At 34.2% G+C, this 19,449-nt stretch overlaps 2 protein-coding genes across 2 annotated transcripts; one reads left to right on the forward strand and one right to left on the reverse strand.

Annotated features, from left to right (window-relative positions):
* Positions 1-1,405: 1,405 nt before the first annotated feature.
* On the forward strand, positions 1,406-7,541 carry LOC135689160 (tetraspanin-33). Its single transcript, XM_065206336.2, has 8 exons — positions 1,406-1,616; positions 2,190-2,375; positions 3,546-3,620; positions 4,762-4,857; positions 5,092-5,205; positions 5,711-5,758; positions 6,022-6,138; positions 6,866-7,541. Exons 1-8 carry the CDS (start codon positions 1,500-1,502, stop codon positions 6,950-6,952), a joined length of 840 nt encoding a protein of 279 aa, XP_065062408.1. The 5' UTR covers positions 1,406-1,499; the 3' UTR covers positions 6,953-7,541.
* A 742-nt stretch (positions 7,542-8,283) lies between these two features.
* On the reverse strand, positions 8,284-17,344 carry LOC135689071 (uncharacterized). Its single transcript, XM_065206225.2, has 7 exons — positions 15,382-17,344; positions 14,401-14,440; positions 13,873-13,939; positions 13,126-13,293; positions 11,011-11,096; positions 9,764-9,862; positions 8,284-9,478 (listed from the first exon to the last, which is right to left on the reverse strand). The coding sequence occupies exons 1-7, from the start codon at positions 16,652-16,654 to the stop codon at positions 9,406-9,408; spliced, it is 1,806 nt and encodes a 601-aa protein (XP_065062297.2). The 5' UTR covers positions 16,655-17,344; the 3' UTR covers positions 8,284-9,405.
* Positions 17,345-19,449: the final 2,105 nt, after the last annotated feature.

Below are 19,449 nucleotides of genomic sequence, written 5' to 3' on the forward strand. Positions count from 1 at the left end.
CAGAAATCTTCCGACAGAGGGGCTGGAGCTTCCGACAGGGGGGCTAAAATGACTAAAATAAGCAGTTTCGTACGTTATTTTGTCAAATTTGCTCCGTCAATAACCTAAAATTTCCTCCGATGGGGGACTAGATGCTTCCGCCGGAGGGGCTGTAGCCCCCCTAGCCCTCCCCTGGCGCCATCACTGATCGTTGTTCCATCTAGCAGTTTTGGACTTTTTCTATATAACCGCGAAAAAGCCGCTATTGTGTAGACAGAAGGAGTTCGTTTTCACGTTAGGACTCCATGTATCATAACATCTTCAATAGGCAAGCGGCACTGATTGGGGAACCTCAGCAGTCATGTGCTCGCGTTTCTGATTGGCCTATTTCGATCCACAACTGGGTATAAATATTTCCTAGCTTAGAGTTTTCGATCTATGTTCTGACATTTTATTCTCTAAAAGAGTATCAGAAGAAAAGATTTCGAAAAATTAAATGTTTGCTTTTTTCAAAGCCATTTAAAAATTGGTAATATCATACAATGATATAGAAGCGATCAAAAGAAATGAATTAAAATACCTAGGATTAAATTAGATAAATAATTGAAAATAGGTAATTCATGTCAGATAATTTATGTCAGCCATGTTAGGAAACCGATACAAAGGTTCTACACAACCTGCAGTTGCAATTATCTTGTGAACTTACCTTACCTTTGATCTTTACCTTAAATGCATTAAGATTATTTAGGTTTTTCAAGTTATCTGGTAGATTGTTTCAAAGCTTACATCCTAATTAGGACAATCTTTCGATTCTACGAGTGACAGTCATTATCCTTATATTATTTTTCTTGTTATCTTTCTTCAGCCACTTTATTTTGGGGTTGTTCTTTAACGTCAAAGTATCTTTCTAGCACCTTTTTGAATGTCTAATCACATCTGGGTAAGAGTTCCATTTCTCTAACGCGCTTGTGTAAAAATGTATAATTTTTTTTGTCGAGTGTGTTTCTGGATGAGTTTCTTGACACCATAGGAGTGTTTCCAGCCATGCATTTTTATCCTTCAAAAATCGTGGTTTTGTATCAGTTGACCTACTACAAAAAATATTTAGTAGATTGATTTGGGCGACTAGCGTTGAAAGCCTTGGGCTTGAAGTACGAGTAGAGCTAAAAATAATATGATGATTGTTGAACTGGAAATTTCCCTTAAAATAAGGATTTTGCCCCCCACTTAAAAAATGAAATTTCGTCCTGCCAGCCACTGTGGCAGAGAATTCTACGATAATACAAAGTACCTCCGAAAACAGAAAACAAGGCTAGGCTTGTCGGTTCGTACGTACGAAAAAACTCGTATCTTTATCACTTTCCAAAAATGCAAAATGCGAATAACCCACGAACAGAACCGCCTTATGACTCACGACGCATGCGCTGTCGCCTCATTTTAGGCACAACACATTCAAAAGGTGCTGAAGAAGTTACACTGAGCTGCATCAGGCTGTAAAATTTAATTCTTCGCCTTTAATTATGGAAAGAGCACCATTTACATCGAAAGTAGATGACTTTGATGAAACAGACCTTCCGCCTAGCAAAATAAGCAGACCTCTAAAGTACTGCTTGTTTGCTTTCACGAGTTTCTTCTGGGTGAGTTTTGTTTACCACACCTCTACTGATTATGTCTGTATCTTCTGAGAAAATTGCGTTGCAAATCAGGCCTTCGAATGTAATTCAGTGTATATAAGAGCTGACTGCATGGAGCCTGTAATGTGCTGTTTATTAAATAAAAGTTCGGATTATTTGGGAATAACTTTGCAGTTACTTTGAGGCAGTAATATCGTCAATTACCACAGCTTCCCATCCAGAAATATGTTATTGATATTGACGAGCCTATTTAAAGATACTTTGTCGACTTACTGAATACTGAATCGATAATCAAAGGAATAGACGCTTGAATATGTATTAACAGTATATGCACATTCTGAAAGTAAGATTACATGGCCCGAAACCATCACTGGTACAATTTTACATCAAATTTAGGGTCTTCTTTTATATCAACTGCTGGGGCTTAAATATATTATATTTCATTTCTGCTACTTAAAACGAAATATAAAGAACTTATCTGAATTTGATAGCAGTGATGTATTATAGCTTTATTCTAGTGTGTGACTGAGGTGCAAATTTCATGATTGAGATGATATTTTATATTGTTCATTTTAGTTAATTGGAGGTGCATTTGTTGGCATAGGAGCATGGGTTGTGTTGCAAAAGAAAGGCTATGAAGAAGTATCTGATTTCACAACTGATCCAGCAATCATCATCATTGCTGTTGGTGTTTGTATCTTCATTGTGTCCTTTTGTGGAAGTGTTGGGGCATTGAGAGAAAACATTTGTCTTCTGACAACAGTAAGTTTCAATGCATTACCTATATTTGATATGGCAGGGTTCTAAATGCTAAATAATAGAGAAAAAGCTATTAGACTTGATGTTGATATTAGAAAAGTAGACTGTGTGTGTCGTTTCACACATCTGAATTTCCTTGAATATTCAATGGTGAGCAAGTTTTCTGAACTGAAAAATTGTTTATAGACCCTACTGTCCATCAAATTATTGCCATGCAAAGTCACTCACTTCAGTATCATTGCAAAAGTAGCAGATATCATTGCAGATATTCATCACAAAAATATTTTACTGTTTCATCAGTCTATTTTCACGATAATATGGACCATGATATTGATTTCCACAAAACAGACAGAACGGCCTTTAAATTTTGAAACTTGACTTCCTGCTACTTTAGAAACAATCGAAAAATATCTTCAAAATTTAAGGCTGTTAAATTTTAAAGAAATTTTCCTTGGAAACTTTTCGTTTTGCATGTGCGATGCCTTGCACACCTTGGTTAAACTGAGCATGTGTGGAGGTGTGCATGTGCAATCAATTGCACAATTGCATATTACAAAGACTAATCAACACTTTACAAACATGAAACAGTTCTGTAAAAGTTTATTAGCATAGTTGAAAATTTAATGAGTTGCATTTAAGATTATGTAAATGACTCAAGATTTGAGATTTATGGGGCAGTATCCTTAGAAGTACAGAACATGCTCAAAGAAATTGATACTTTATGCTCAAAATGATTTGTTTGGTGCATCATGCTGGCTATAAAGAACTTGGTTCACCTGAAACTTTTCATAACTATTCTATCACAAAAGTAAGAAAGTTTCATTATCACACATGTCAAATTTTACCTTAGCATGAATTATTCAGACTGGCATTGAGGTTTCATGAACAGTTTAATTCAAAATCTTAAATATTGATGACATCACTTCCTGTTCAAAATATCTTTTTACTGGAATATGGTAAAAGCGATTGCTCCACCATGAGCAGAGGTTAGATGAGTACTCCAAACAATTTTAAAGTGTTTTATTCAAATTGAGAGACATGGATAAACATTTTATCCTTGGAGATTACCTGGCAAACATGAATAGTTCTAAGTTCATATGTGTTGATAGCTGTACATTGGAACTTGTTCTCATTTTTACCCAAAATTGATTGGGATCTTGATTTCCTTTGCAGTACAAAATTTGTTTGGTGCTGGTCCTTCTACTTGAATTGATTGGAGGAATACTAGCATTCTCCTTCTGGCCTGAAGTATGTATAAATACCTCTACTTTCTAGTTTGTTAAATTCCTTGCTAAGTCATGTGAAATTTTTTTTATTCATCATCTTCCAAGCAATAGCAAACAAGATATCCCTGCTGTTCTTTCTACCAATTTTTTCTTGTATAAGGAAAATGTCTTTTTTGCTTTCTGTGCCAACACATATATCATATATATATATATATTTAATTATACATCGATAAATAGTTTATACATAAATGAAACTCCTAGCTAATGAAAAATTTATACATGTATTTGCCTGTCTATAAAATTCAATTATCTTGTTTTCTGTGAAACGTTATTTATCTATTACACAACTAGAGTTAATAGAACTTGTCCCCTTGCTTCAAAAGCAAATCAAAGTAAATATATATCACAAGATGGTGAACAAGAATCTCCAGTTGCTATATACTTTTAAAATACTTCTTTTTTTATATGTGCTATATACTTTTCAAATATTTATTTTGTCAAGCAAACTAAACAATTTCAATGAATTCTCCTTAGTCATTGTCTGCTATATCTGGTAATTGAATTCTGTGGTCCTGAACTAACATGATGACCTATATATACAAAAGTTGCATTTTGTACAGTATTGTACTGTATTTGTACTGTATTATATTGTATTGTGCTGTGTTGTTCTATATTGTTCTGTATTGTGTATTTATAGTGTATTTATAGCGTTAAGTTTTGGAATATTTGTAATGTTGGGTGTGAAGGCAACTTGATAACGCTATGTTTTTTGCCTCCATCTCAATAATGATCAATTCCTTTTGTATTTATTTTTATTGTGATAAAAAAATACTTCTTTTGGTCACAAGCATTTAGCAAGTAGATTATTAGTTACCAACTATTGAATACTGGTTCAAAACTATGAAGACAAATAAATGTGCATAGTTTTCATGTTTTTTGCTAATGTGTGAAGCATCATAAACATGAAATGAAAATTACTTTTACTTGTCTGTCTTAAAATGCTCAATGGTTTTTTGGCAGAGCTGTACATGCTTGGTGTGTAGAACAAGGCACCTTTAAGTTGATACTGCAAGTTTTGTTCTTTATTTGCTCATCAGGCAATTTTGAAGGATAGTAGGTATACTTTCCTGTTTTTTTACTTGTTTATATGTTTTTTAATCTAGACAAAGAGACTACTAAACAACAAAGTCCAAACCTCCATAAAAAAGTATACCAGTAACCAAGATTTGAGAAACTTGATTGACAGAATTCAGTATGAGGTATGGTTTTAAATAATGTTGCTTCTCTACAATGAATGTAATCTTTCATACTATTGATGTTTTTCAAAATCTATATACTAAATTAGAGATGACTGATGTTGTTTTCCATTAAATAAGTGAAATTAAGCTACGCTATCAAAGTTGAACCACAGTAAAATAATGTTTTTGGAAAAGAGCCATTTAAATGATTATATATTTATTTGTTTATTTGCAATTACTGTTCTTCTCTCTTAGTTCAAATGCTGTGGAAGCACAAACACAGATGATTGGGACTGGAATCCATACTACAGTTGTGGTGCCACAACTATCCAGTCTTGTGGAGTTCCTTGGTCGTGTTGCCTAAGAAAGGTTAACAATTAAATCACTTTTATTTTTTAACAGTGAGTCAAGAAGAAAAAGATGTACCCACCTTTATTCTATTTCAAAATTCTCTTGGAAGGCAATTTTATAACAGTATAAAATTTAAGTTTAATAGCAGAAATGACTCTTTTTGGTTCTTATTTCATCTGATTGTGCTGAATCTTCAGCCAATTTGAATTAAGACGTTCAAGTTTGACATTAGATTACAAAAAGATGAAACAAAATGCAAAAATTCTAAATGGATGTAAGTAAGTTGAGTTGAGTTAACTAAGTTGAGTTGAGTTAACATCCATTTAGAATTTTTGTTAATTAAAAAGAGGAGATGGTTTTTTTCTGCTAATTTCTTTTAGAATTCCTTTTAGATTAATTATATCATTAATATTTCAGATTTATAATTTATATAATAAAGAAAGATTTACTTAAACTAGAATTTAGCAAAAAATGAATCTCCTAATTTTCCTAAGTTTAATATTTCAGTATTTTATTATTTCAGTTCCAAAGAAACAAGCAATGTGGATATGGACAACGAAGGAATAGACTGGTTAGTGTTATCATTGATTGTCATTGAGCACTTTTATCATTGAACATTTACCTGGCCCACTCTTAAGGCCCTTTTACAGAGAACTAAACTGACATTTGCTGTTAGCAATAAAGCAAACAAAAACATGAACAGTATATTATATTCACACAGTTACAGATTTATCACATAGAACTTAAATTTGCTTCTAATTTTAAATATTTGTTACCTTATATGTGGTAATATGCCAATTTTGCACAGTTTCTAATTCCTTTCTTGTCTGTCAGCGTTTGAAAATGGGTGAACAGCTTCAACTTGATACATGCATGGATGTATTGATAAAGTTCTTTAAAGACAACCTTGCAGCAGTGGCAGGGGCGGCTGTGGCATTCTCCTTACCTCTGGTAAGATTTTCATGTGATCACATTCATATGACATTGAATTTCTAAAAAAAGATAATAGGTATTTTATGCAGAATATATTGAAGTGGAATTAAAAACACAGTTGATAGCATTTGCCTGCATTTTTATGAAATAGAAAAGGATGAAGCTAAGGTCAAAAAATAAAAGATTAAATGTTTAGTTATAAATGGCTATTTTCCTTTAACTACATCTGTCAAAAAATTTGAATAGATTTTAATGTCTCCCTCTAAGACAGTTTCATAATAATTCATAACAGAAACTATTAATAGCAAATGAAATAATGCTGACCCATTAATCTCCTGGAGTGGGTAGCAGCAACATTGCTAACGAGAATTGGTACCTTGGTTTCTTGAGAGATCCATTAAATAACTCCTAGCTAGAAGTCCTGCCTAATGGACATTTGTGCAGAGCCTTCAGCTAAGACAAATAAATCATAGATTTGTAGACAATCAATTTTAATGTTAGTTTGTATCCAGCTGTTGTTCATGTTTGTTCTTGTAGCATATTCAAGTTCTATATGTGATAACGTGAACATTGCATTTTGATTGCCTGGTCTGTTTAGGCTATGGTAAACATTACTAGAATGAGTTTGTGTCATATCTCTGCTGATACATAATATTTTTCATTGGTGATTCATACATTGTTGTTCACTCAAGGTTTAATACTAGCACTATCTTTTATAATGATATCAAGTTTACCCCTTTTTTAGCTTATGGGTGTGATACTGTCTCACATCCTTATCAACCAAATCAAAGACCAAATCGCCATGTGGACTGACCCCAAAGCTCATTTCTAACATCGGTATACATCATTTGGTTGCTATAACCATGTCACATCCAGAACTGTATCTAGTTTTGAACTACAAGAACAGTCATTTGTATTTATATCTAACTCATAATTTGTTCTTCATTTTGCATGGTTTTCTTTACAATAAACAATGTATGTAATCATCAGCAGGACCATGTTCAGTAATTTTAAGGGTTAAAGGCAATCTTTCTTCCCCCTTTGAGTCCCTTATTGCTAACAGGAACACTAATTTCTTGTAATCATGCAGCATAACAATTCCGAATGTCTGTATCTCCGTACACAGTAGCTTGATAATTTAACCTTTAGATGATATATACCCTAAATGAGGCAATATAAAACAGCATAAACTGTATTTCAAACTAATCTGTTTTCTACCTCCCAGCACCCAATGACTTCATTTATCAAATGATATCATCTTTCACAGTGACATTCTGTTAACATCCCACATCCCTACTTCTCAACAGACTCTCCAAAGGCGTTTATTATTCTTCAGTAGTATTAACTGCATTAAAGAGGTGCACCAGCATTTTATTAGTTTTTTGTAATGTTTTCAATTTCTGTAGTGATGCTTATGAAAATGTGCCCTTTCTTTTTCTGCAGCTTCAACAAAAGATTATATTCAACAATAAATTCTGAACACAATCTTTAAATGCATATCACAGTAGGCTAAATCTTTAAACGTGGTTTTAAAGACCATTGAAATTGAGATATTGGCCTTCAAACAAATAACTTAGCTGCTTCACATTTTGCTTTTTGTAGATACAAATCTACCTTTTAAAGTAGTCTGTGATCAGCAACAGCAGCTTACCCATAAATAAAACCAATGTGCTTTTGCTACAGATATTGAAAAGCAACTATTTCATTGTCAACTGACTTATGTTTAAATTCTAACATCTAATCCTCTGTTGGCACTGCAAGAAGATTCTGTCATTGATTGAGCTTTAAATTTTATCTTTATTTCTGAAGGCTGTCACTACTTTCAATACCCACATTGAGAACATACAAAAAGCTTCCCTGAGATGCACCTCTTGGTACTGTGGTGAAACACTCTCTGTTTTTTCTGTTTTCTAAGTAAAAGTGCCATGTCGAAAGAATAGCTTATCACATTTGATTCCATTTGATGAAATTCTGGCAACTTGTTTGTGAGTGAATAAAGGCATAGATTGCTAGAATTCGGAAGGCATTTCAAACAAAGGAAAGTGCCTTTCTAAGACTTAGTGATGTAAATATGTTAATTAAGGAGCCACAATAAAATTGCTTAGGCAATTTTTTTTATCCCAAAAACATAAGGTCTAAATGCAATAAACACAATGGCCAGAATAAAAAGAAGAATTTTTATTGATAAAAAGAAGAGAGCATCTGCTGAATACTGGCAATATCTTCTGTTCTTCTTCTACACAACTTTTGCAACATACATGAATTCATACAGTTTGAGCCGGCAAAACTTGAAAAAATATTTAATAAGGATACACCTCTATAAATTAATAAATTTAACTGAAACTACAAATAATTAAAGTTCACATCTAGCATTATAGGCAACTTTGTTACAGTGCTCAAATAATTAGTTTTTACTTAGTATCATCAAGGAGACTAATAAGGCTTTATCTATGCTAAACAAACTTGGGATTGAAAGTTTTCGCTTTGTATCCAATGTATAGACTGCAAAACTAATATCTTACTCTGATGTGTATAAACATTCAAAACATTTGTTTTCAGAAAATAAAGGATTGTTTCTGACAACCCTATGACAGAGTGAAGCAGACATTGTTGCATGAAATAATTACAGACTCCCTTAAGAAGACATCCCAGTGACAAACTGCAGCTGACAGTGCTGCATGGAAACAATTAGAGACTCCCTTTGGACAGATTAGGATAGATAGACCATAGTTTAACATAATAGAATAAAAATTCGTAATACAAAAACAAATGCCTAAATTGCAATTCTATACATTATCTAAAGTACATAATTTTATTTATAAATGAATTGTGCTAGCCTTTAAGCATACAAGAAAGGGCTACAATGTAAACATTACACAACATGCAAATATTAAGTAGGTATATATTTTTGAGCAGATATTGGAACCTGAAGACACACAGCAAGGCCCAACCCATCGCAGAAATGTTTATTTCACACCATGAGCCCAATTTACAGAAAACTATACATTTATTTTTAATTTTGGTACTGGTTATAAACATTAAGGCTCCAGTATCATTTTCCCTCTACAATGTCATCATTCGCAGAACATCACATGACAATTTGATGACAATGAATTGCTGAAAACGATGCAACACAAGATACAGATAATGGATTTATAGATACCTTCAAAATTTACGCTTTTAAGGTTAATTACTTTGACACCACGATGCAAGGCAATATAGATGCAGACTAAATTTCCACAATAATTGATTCCTATTGACCACTGTACCAAATTCTTTAAGCCACTATTCCATGTAAATATCCTCAGTTGGTGCTCTGTAGTCTAAATACTGTGAATAGAATGCCTTGAAGCAATCTCTGCAACAAGAAAAATGAAATAACTTAAAAGGAGTAAAATATACAATTCAACAGTCTAAAATAAAATATTTTGGCTTAGGGATAAAGAGAAAAGGTCACTCGAGCAAATGGCACTGGAAACTCGCTGCCCTTGCCTTGACCTCTGCAAAGGTTTTGCCTGCTGGAAGCTGGGAACTGATTGGCTCAGACCTCTGAGTAAGGAAAGACACAGTTCTAGACTCATTAAATTATTATTAAAAAGTTTAAGAGAAGGCACTAAAAGACTATAATATGAAAATAGCTCACCCTACTGCTTGAGCAACTGGATCTGTTGAAAAGTTTGACATAAAGACATGACAGGCAAACCTGTGATCATCAGGATGCTTGGTGATAAACCCAAAGTACCTTTAAAATAAAACTTGCATTGACTGACTGTACAAAAAGTAGAAAATGTACATCTCTCATTCTTTTTCAATATGATTAAAAAAATTCAATGAATTGTCAAAAGCAGCAACCATTCATCATCTCAGAATTGCACCTAATGCCATGCTACTTTACATTATCGTGTTGAGTCTTTTTATTAATGTTAAGGCTTGTTGTGTGCATTTCACAAAGCGGAGTAAATTCAAGTCAAACGCTTCAAGTATTAAGGCAAATAAATAAACAAACATTACCATAACAAAACACATTTTTGACTAAAAGCTAATTTTTTCAGGTTAGGTATTTTCTAAGCAAGGGATTGGCATCCTAGTGAAACAACTTTATTACCTTAAACTAATATGAATTCAAAACCTTTTTACAAAGCTGCAATAGCACTTCTAATACTCATCCTTTCAAAGTCCCTTTGCCAAACGCACAAACTCAATCCCACAACTCTTCCTTCCTCCCTAGATCTTGTAAACTTTGGAATGCTCTACCCCCTACCTGTTTCCCAGACTATTCACAACTCAATTTATTTTATCCAAGGAGAAGGAAAAATAGTAAAAAGTCGTTCTTGCATGTGAAGTTGTGTCAGTATGAATAGTCTGTACTGAAAATTAAAGGTCTTACATCAGTAGATTGTTGATTTTGGGAAGTAATAAAAATAAACTAGCTTGATATTTTCTTTCCAACCCCTTCTCCCATTCCCTTGAACAAGGTCTAACATTAGGACTTTGCTAAAGGCCTTTAAGCCTTTTCCTAGCGTTCCAACTAAAACAATGACCAGCCTGGCTTTATAGGTTCACTCAGTACAGCGTAAATGGAGCAGCCAAACAGAATAAATGAGGCCACGACAGAGCAAATTCTTAAAAACCGTAACAGCATAAGCTGTACTGGACAATGCAAACAGCCTCATCAAGAGTACATAGGACTTTAGCCTCACAAAAGGGCTAGTAAAGCCCTCACAGTAAACACATAAAAACAATACCAAAAAGTTGACTTTCTGGCATTATTTGGATGTTTGTAGTTAGCCTTTTTGGCATTTAGAACTGGACAAAGCTTCTTTTTGCTTATTTGATACGATGAGTAATAAGACCTTGCAAATTCATTATTCAAATGATCTTAAAATTTACCTTCTATCTCTTGGGTGGTTTCCACAAAATGTTACATTCTTTAATGAGAAGAAGTGAGTTGGTGTAGGCTGATTCTCTCTTTGATCCTGAAAAAAAGAAGATCTTATAAACAAAAAGTTACTACAAATTTCTTTCATGATTTGAAAAGACACCAAGAAAAGACAAACATGCTTATCCCGGGAGTGGACTTTTTCAAGCTGACTAGAGAGTTAACAAGGGTGTGGCTTTTAGTGGTTAAAATTTAATAAACCAGGGAGAGACCTGGTTTATCAAAGAGGGAAGTGTTCCTTCTATCACTTTAAGAATAAACCCTGCCATTCTTCCCAAGTTTTCCACATGATTTAACTTCAAGCCTAGTCAGGATGAAGAAACATGACTGCAAGGATGAGACAGAGAAAAATGTTTTACTTGAATCATAGAAAAATATCAAAGAAAGGGAGAAAGACATAATATAGAAAATTATTCAGTGCATGGCTTTAGCCTCAACAAAGTTTAACATAAGCTTCTCATATATTTAAGTGCCTACGAAGTTATTATTTGTTTATGCCCAGTTAAACGTAAACCTGAGACATTGAATTTCTTTCAACATAATTTTTGAGAAGAACATTCTTGTCACATAACAGGGCCACTAGAGCCAGGGGGCATGAAGGCACAGGCCTCCCTTAATTTAAAAAAAAATGTGAAAAGTGTGCTTTCTGAAAAAATATATTGTGTGCATTTTTCACTGGCAGATATTTTGCCTTTAGAAGCTAAGTAAAATAACCTAAATCTTATTATTGTTGGAGAACTTTTCACTGGAATTTCCTTAAATTTTTACTTGGTCATGATGCAAAAAGTGCAAGCTCCTGTGATGAACAATATCAGTTAACAAGGAGAAAACTTATTTGGTTCATCAATTACCAAAGGACGACTTAACCAATGCATGATTCTTTTGATATACAAACAAAAACTAATGTGATAAACCTAATAAATGTTGCAGATTAATTTGGTTATGGTATGTGTTTCAAGTGACATAGGGATGGAAAGGTGTGTAAACCAAAGGAGACTAAATTGCTTAAATGTAAAAATAAGAAGGTCAAGTCATTATTTGAATAGGCTCTAGATAATCATAAAAGGCTGAAACTTTGAAAGAGATAGGGACTGGAATTTGCTTTGAATTAAATAGACACTAAAATTTTGAAAATTTCTGCAAGTTTCTTACATCATATTATGTGTTTAAATTTTTAGCCTTTTTATAAATTTTGTATAATTGATTGCATCAAAGTGTATGTTGCGAAAAATCTGAACATTTTTTGAGTCTATTGCACCTGTCAAAAGTATGGGGGAAAGGTGTGAGCCTTCCGTTTAACCAGGGCCAAATTCACTTACAATGTAAATTATAAGAAAAATAAACATATTGTGATAGAAATATGAATTGTACATGGAAGAAGGATTTACACTACAAAAAACTTCCATGTACAATTCATTACAACTTCAAAGCCTATGAGATTGGGAGTTTACAGTTGAGTATGATCAAGAGTGCATGGTTTCTAAAAAGAGTACATAGCCACATCTCCTTTCAGCAAAGATAGTTCTTACTATGTGCGATGTGTTTTATATTTTGTCTAAATCACCATGAAAGGTGTATCATTTTTGGCACATACTAATGATTCTGGAAAAATAATTTTGTGCCCTTTTTATTCGTTTTGGTTTCCCCTTTTCAAATCTGCATCTGGCAGCCCTGCATAAATCTTATTGGATTTTCCTATGCACAGGACTTATCGGTTTCTCCTATGCACAGGGCAAAGCCAAAAAATGTTTTAGGAGGGATAAAGTAGTTTTTGGCAACAAAAAAGGGTGTGTCTCACACTTTATGGGTGTGGTCAAAAGATAAATACTGCTTCTTTTATGCATTTCTGTTTCAAAGTTCATTCTTTAATGCCATACTTTCAAAGTTCAACTATTGCAAAAAAGTTACTTGATGAGCTTGAAAAATGCTTCTTATGCCTGGCAAAAATCCTTAATGTGCTGACGGACTAAAAGTTAGGGGTACCGCATCCCCCCTTTGGCAGCGCCCTTGCCTATGCATTTAACTTTACTACAAAAATTTTTAAAATGTAGTTGCTGATTTGTCACCTTCAGCTTTTCTTTGTCTTTTCCTTTATTTTTCTTTGGTGCTTTTGGAGAAGATTTCAAAGACTGCTGCTTTTCATCAAAGTCACAGACCCTTATTCCTCTTGATGAGACTTGTAGTGTGCAAGCAGGAGGAGTGGCTGAAGATAGCATGGCTCTTTGGTTTACAATCTGTGAATATATCAAATAGAAATATAGAAATGGTTGAACACAAATTAGGCACATACATTACTGTGTTCAAGAGTGAGCCATCATGTTTTGTCACAAAAAAGTGCCACATCTAAGAAAAAGTCACAAATGTGATAACCAGAGCTTTTGTATAGCAAATGTTAGGAAAAGACATCAATGCAACCTGGCAAAAATAACCAGTTAACACTCTGAACAATATTATAAATTAAATCCAACACTGATCAGAGCATGAAACACAACTGATAAAGACCATGTGAGAGGAAATTACACTCAGTGTGCATAGAAAATTACTTTGAATAAACCAAATTCAGAAAATGAAGGTTCTATTCTGCTATATTCAAAAAATTCAAAAAATTAGTGTTTGGTGTGATTGATAAAACAGGCCATATGATTTGCATAGATTTCTGTTTTTGAAATGGGGCGGGCAATCTTGAAGGAACAGGGTTTTTCAAACTGTCATGTCAGCAAGCAAATTAATCAGCCACACCTAGAAGCATTTGGAAGAAACAAGAAAAATTAGTGGCAATTTGGCTATAGAAAAACACTGACATCAATTCATACCTTCGAAATAGCATAGCATAAAATTTCATCACCCTTATAATCAGCAACCTCCACTGATCCAAGGAATCTAAAGGCACAAAATGAAATTATTAACAATCAGTAGCTTCAAACAATCATGACACAATCATACTTCTCTTATATATGATATGACAAGACTATTTCTATGTCATATTTGCCAAGTCTTATCTTAGTTTCCAAATTTTGTTTTTTGAGCTGAATGACTCCAGTTTTGTTTCAGGGTACGGGACTACAGCTTATATTCAAAGATATTCAAATTATGTTTTCTGTAACATTTAGTTAACAAGGCTTACATTTGAAGTCAATTTATAAATTAGATTTGTTTACTATAAAAGAAACATGGTATTAGAATCAATGAAAGAATCATGCAAAAAGTAGCTCAATGGCTAACAGCACAAAATTTCAAAGCATCATAGATTTTCAACCCACACTCATTTCCGTAGTCATCTTGGTTTTAAAAAGTCATTTCGATTATGTTATGTGAATCATCAAGTAGACCATATTACATACCTTAAAAAGAATTGCTGATCCTCTGCATTCATTCCTGCAGCTGAATGAATTTAATATATGTTAATGAATATAATGGTGGTAGCAAAGAGGTAGCAACAGCCTCCTTTTATCAGTGAGCTGTGTTAATTGGGTACCAAAGTATGACATCATCAAAAATCTACTCTTATAATTTTTTATTTGGACAATCTGAAAAAGGGCAAATAATTAGTTAGATGTGCTCAAAATTGCCAATGAAAGATTTCAAGTTTGCAAAAGGATTACTGTTATTCTGGCCTGGTTCACAAAGTTACAGAGATTTGATGGGGAAAGAGCTTTTAGTCAAAATTGAAAATTCTTGAAATACATAGATTTTATGACATCATCACTTTGGTACTCTATTGAAGGGGCTTAAGCAGGTAGGGATAATTCTATCAAAATTGTTGCTGGTCATAAATGAGTTCTTTGCTAAAGGCACCTCAAACCATCCACTTCCTTGAGAAATATGGTATCACCATCATCATTTTTTATTACATTAAGGAGCATTTATAGAAATAGGACATATAGAACAGTCTTGATTAAATAATTTATAAGCTGCTGTAATCACTGTTATTAAATCTTGGCTCTTTAATTTGTAAACCAGCCAAAACAATTCGAATTATTTAGCAAAATTTGAGCCTTTCTTTTGCATTATCTCATTTTTGCATCAGCTCAACATACATCATTTCCCTTATGATTTGTAATAGATATAGCTAATTTTCAAATCAGAGGATATTGTTTTGGACTTGTTTCAGTCTATATCTGTTTCCATAGATACTGCATCATAGGCCAGCAGTGTTAACAAAAATCAAGATGGAATAAAGGTGTATATGACACAAAGGATATTTCAGTATTTTTTAGCTAAAGAAAGTGATACCATAACTTCCCATTATATGTCTTAGTTCTTTCAAAGAGGGTAGCAAACAAACTTAAGCATAAAAACTAAAATCTTCTCATAGAACTTACACATATTTCCTCCTGATAAAATGTCAGCTACATAACGGCTGGGGAATGTCCCTGATTTACCAGAAGCTAAATTAGTCCCTTCAAACCATAAATCATCACCAACTTTAACAACATGAATAGGATCTCCCTCTTGTAGCATTACCTCATCTTTATGTCTTGGTATAAACTTATACAAAGCAACATGTGTTTGCTTCAAATCATGAGGACTGTTTTCGAAAGCTGATGAGGATTCATTGCTAGAATTCTTTATTCCATAACTCCCAAAGATTTTGCCATTCCTTGTAAGTGAGGACATTTTCCCTAAACCATTATCACCATTATTTTTCTCATTAGAATCTTTCTTGCCATCTTTTTCAATTTTGTATGCATGATCTTCTGTTTTCACTTGTAAACATTCTTCCCCTTCAATATCTAAATAAAATTTTGAGTGATTTTTTGGTGGATGGCGCCTTGGAAGGCTATTATACTTCATACTACTTAGAAGTCCTTTGGATTTTGAAGATTCTGAAGATTTTGTTGGCAAAGTAGTACTTCCTTCTCGAAATTTAAATATCTTGCTATTTTTATCAGCTGAATCAGAATGCTTCCTTGTCACTGGCTCTTGAGGTTTATTTGTACTGTCAGGTGTACTTCTTGTATTTTCCTTTTTATACCCAAAAGCATCTTGAGGAATCTTTGAATTTTCCAATGATTGTCTTGGTAAATCTTGTGTAGCTTTTACAGTCTCTGGTGTTTTCCGTAAACTATCAGCAACCTTCCTTAGATTTTCAGGAGTTTTATGTAAATTCTCAGGTGTTGCACGGGACTTTTCTAGGTAACCCTGTCTCTCTGGAGTTGATCTTCTTGAATGATCTGGTGTTGATCGCCTAGAGATACTATCATTTCCTGAACCTCTAGGTCTCATTGATGATCCAGTTGGAGCTGCTGGTAATTTTCTTCTTGGCTTTGGACTACTCTTTTCTGCATTTTCTCTTCTCTGCAATTCTCTGGATTGTTTTGACATCTGATCAGTGTCAGCACCTTTCATAAAGTTCCTCCTTGGTATTCCACTTGAGACAGCAATTTCTGTGGTCTTTAGACTACCTTTACTCATTACATCATTGTTATTGATTTCTTGTTTTCCCTTTTCTCTCCCCTCAGTCCCTGAATCTGGCTTGACCAAGTGTTTTGCTCCATAAAAACTATCAGTTTGAACTTTTTCGGCCAACCTTGTGCGTTGTTGTTCTTGTCTTGGCCTAACAAAGGCACTTGTGGGTGACTGCTCAACGGGCATTGCGAGGTATGCTTCGTCAGGATACTTCAGTATTTGAAGCTGACATACTTCACTGAAATTTTCTTTATGCACTACTATATTCTGCACATTTCTACTTGAATATCAATTTATGAACCTAAACTTGAGTGCAATGAAGCAAAATTGGACGATTTTCTACTTCATTTTGATCCAGTGAAAGTATCTGAATGTGTTTTGCAATCCAAAGCATCAATGACAAATGCAAACTTATTTGAACCCAGTGCTTAACCCTCCACTTAGAATACTCCGAAACTGATCTCTTTTCTGATTCTCGCAAAATTCAATACAGCTGTTTTAGCTCAATTATTTGCGAAAAACTAAACAGCTTACAAATAACATCTGCTGTCAGTCTGCAAGACATTGAATACTGAAATCCATCGACCAAGGCGCCTTCTTTGAAAAACAGCTGCCTGTATGTAGAACTTGATCCTACGAGGCTAGGCCAGTATCAAGTGAAAATTGGACAAGCTGAACAGCAGGATCGCTTCCATCGACTGTAGAAGAGATTATCCAATTATTTAACGTGTAAAAAATTTCTGCTTTTTAATGATCGGCCAAGTCGTTGCTGATAAACAGTTAATTATGAAACCAGTTAAAGTCGATGTTTCTTCGTTCCACCTGTCATACGAATACAAATTTTAGGCCTTAGACATAAACATTCAATTCATTTCGCGCTTTGCTGCAAATGCATTTAATCTCCATGGGAATTAATTACGTCACGGAGCAGACATCGTGGGCAAAACAGTTGTGCAAAAATTTCTAATTCAGGAAATTAGCTTTACAAAGCTGAGAAGTTTTCTGAGGAAGGTGTTATCATAAAGGCAGTACATTTTCCAGAGAATGCGTAATTAGCCCCCTGGGGGGCTTATTTATTTTTGTTAATTTTGGATGGGGGCTTATTCGAGGGGGGGCTTATACGAGGGGGGGGGCTTATAAAATTATTGTAGACATTATTATTAAGAAGACATTATTAAAAGACCTCGATTACTTTAGTAGGAATTTCTTTATGAGTATTTTATTAATTACTACCAAAAGTGTGAATTTGTTGGAGGTAATTCAATAAAACGCCATAGGCAACCTCAGACGGCAAAACTCATCAAATTGAGGGGGTCCAATTCGAGAATTTATGGAAACAGTGGGGCTTATTCGAAGGGGGGGGGGCTTATTGACAATTTGAAGTTCTAGGGGGGGCAATTCGAGGATTTACGGTATATCAAAATACCTGCGTCTAATTGCAATTAGCTAGCATTTGTCGAATTATTTGTAGAATATATTTCTTATCCAACTTACCTAGTCTTGTGTACAAAATTTTTTTCAATAGCACGAAAAGCAGAAAATTATCAAACTCATACTACAGTACTTTCCGCCCGATGTTCTTCTAAATAATTTGAGCTGATTTTGATTGATTTTTATTTAGCAAAAAAGGTGGGGAGGACACTGCTTGTCAGAAGCCTCGGCGATATCTGAATACATAGATTGGCTTCAGTTTTGGGGTGGTGAAACTTTGTATCTACTGCGTTACTGCAGCAAACTCTGTGTTGATGACAGGATTTCCGAAGAAGGCAACAGCTGACCTCATTTCTCTCTGGTTTGATATGGGAAGTCTGCCTACATCAGAGAATAAAGAGTAAATTTTAACATGCATCAACGAAGTTTATCATCATAAGCCCCTTTGAATATTGTTTGGTTATCAACGTAAGGGCTTTCGTTTCAACGACTGATTTTAGGCCTGGATTGTGCTTCGCAACATTTTCCCCAGTTTCTGCAGACCACGGTGAGTATTTTAAATGTTTGCTTTTTTCAAAGCCAAGATCTGACTCTCTTCTGAGGGGGATATGATGTTGTGGAATTAATTTGAACAAATCACAGCATATCAAGTTAGGAAGGGCCTCTAGATTTTGGATGTTTAGATAAGACATGAAATGAATGATAAATATACGAGTTTTGTTTGATTACATAGGTGTTTCATTACGTTTTACTCTGAAAGGTTCATGAACACGATTAAGGGTGTTCCATGGAACACTTGAAATTGACCATTCACATTAAAAAACTTTTTGCTTAACATTGGTAGATGTTCTTAATAGGCTTTGCTTGATAAACTGCTGAACCCCTGTAACTTTTCTCAAAAAATTTGCAATGATTAGAAATAACCTTCCAGTTCTGTTATTGAAATAGGCTTTTCTAGGGAACTAACACCCAAATGCTCATCAACCTGACTTGCATTCTTCTGTCCCTAAGTTGTTTTCAACTTCATCACTTACAGCATTGTACCCATTTATTTTCCTTTTGCGGATTTCTGTAAAGACAATCCTTTTCTCTTCTTCCATTCTAGAAAGACCGTAATTTCTGGTGCTTACGACAAAACGATTTTTAACTGTCAAAAGTAGTGATATTGGTACCTACACCTCTAGTAGCATGGTACCACCAACCTGTCAACCCTCTATCGTAATTCTACTGCATTAAGTTTGTATGGGACAGGAACGATGTACCAGCTGAACCAGGTAAAGAAAGAGATTGTGGATCCTCAGGTACTAATTGAATCCAAATAAAAATAACATTGAGCGATGAAGTTTTGCCTCTTTAATTGTCGGAACTTTTCCATTCCTTTCGGGCATTTTTCTTCTCACCATAATTGCTACACGTAGTTGGTAAATTATTTGCTATAAACACAGGATTGTGTAGTGATTACTTGTTTTTCCTACGGTTCATTTAGATGAATCGCATGGTGAACTTGTTAGGATCGCGGGAAAACCTTTAACATTGCTTGTTTACTCCAT

This window comes from Rhopilema esculentum, chromosome 17 (assembly GCF_057945365.1).
Source record: "Rhopilema esculentum isolate cy_ngs chromosome 17, ASM5794536v1, whole genome shotgun sequence".
Lineage (NCBI taxonomy): Eukaryota > Metazoa > Cnidaria > Scyphozoa > Rhizostomeae > Rhizostomatidae > Rhopilema > Rhopilema esculentum.

Bases quoted from the DNA above. Each gene is read 5' to 3' on its own strand.
- LOC135689071 (XM_065206225.2), bottom strand. From the start codon at position 16,654: ATGCCCGTTGAGCAGTCACCCACAAGTGCCTTTGTTAGGCCAAGACAA. The intron at 13,294-13,872 runs GTATGAATTGAT...ATATATTCACAG, and splicing joins TATGCTATGCTATTTCGAAG to ATTGTAAACCAAAGAGCCAT. The intron at 9,479-9,763 runs GTGAGCTATTTT...TTCTTGTTGCAG, and splicing joins CCAGTTGCTCAAGCAGTAGG to AGATTGCTTCAAGGCATTCT.
- LOC135689160 (XM_065206336.2), top strand. From the start codon at position 1,500: ATGGAAAGAGCACCATTTACATCGAAAGTAGATGACTTTGATGAAACA. The intron at 4,858-5,091 runs GTATGGTTTTAA...CTTCTCTCTTAG, and splicing joins TTGACAGAATTCAGTATGAG to TTCAAATGCTGTGGAAGCAC. The intron at 5,759-6,021 runs GTTAGTGTTATC...CTTGTCTGTCAG, and splicing joins GACAACGAAGGAATAGACTG to CGTTTGAAAATGGGTGAACA.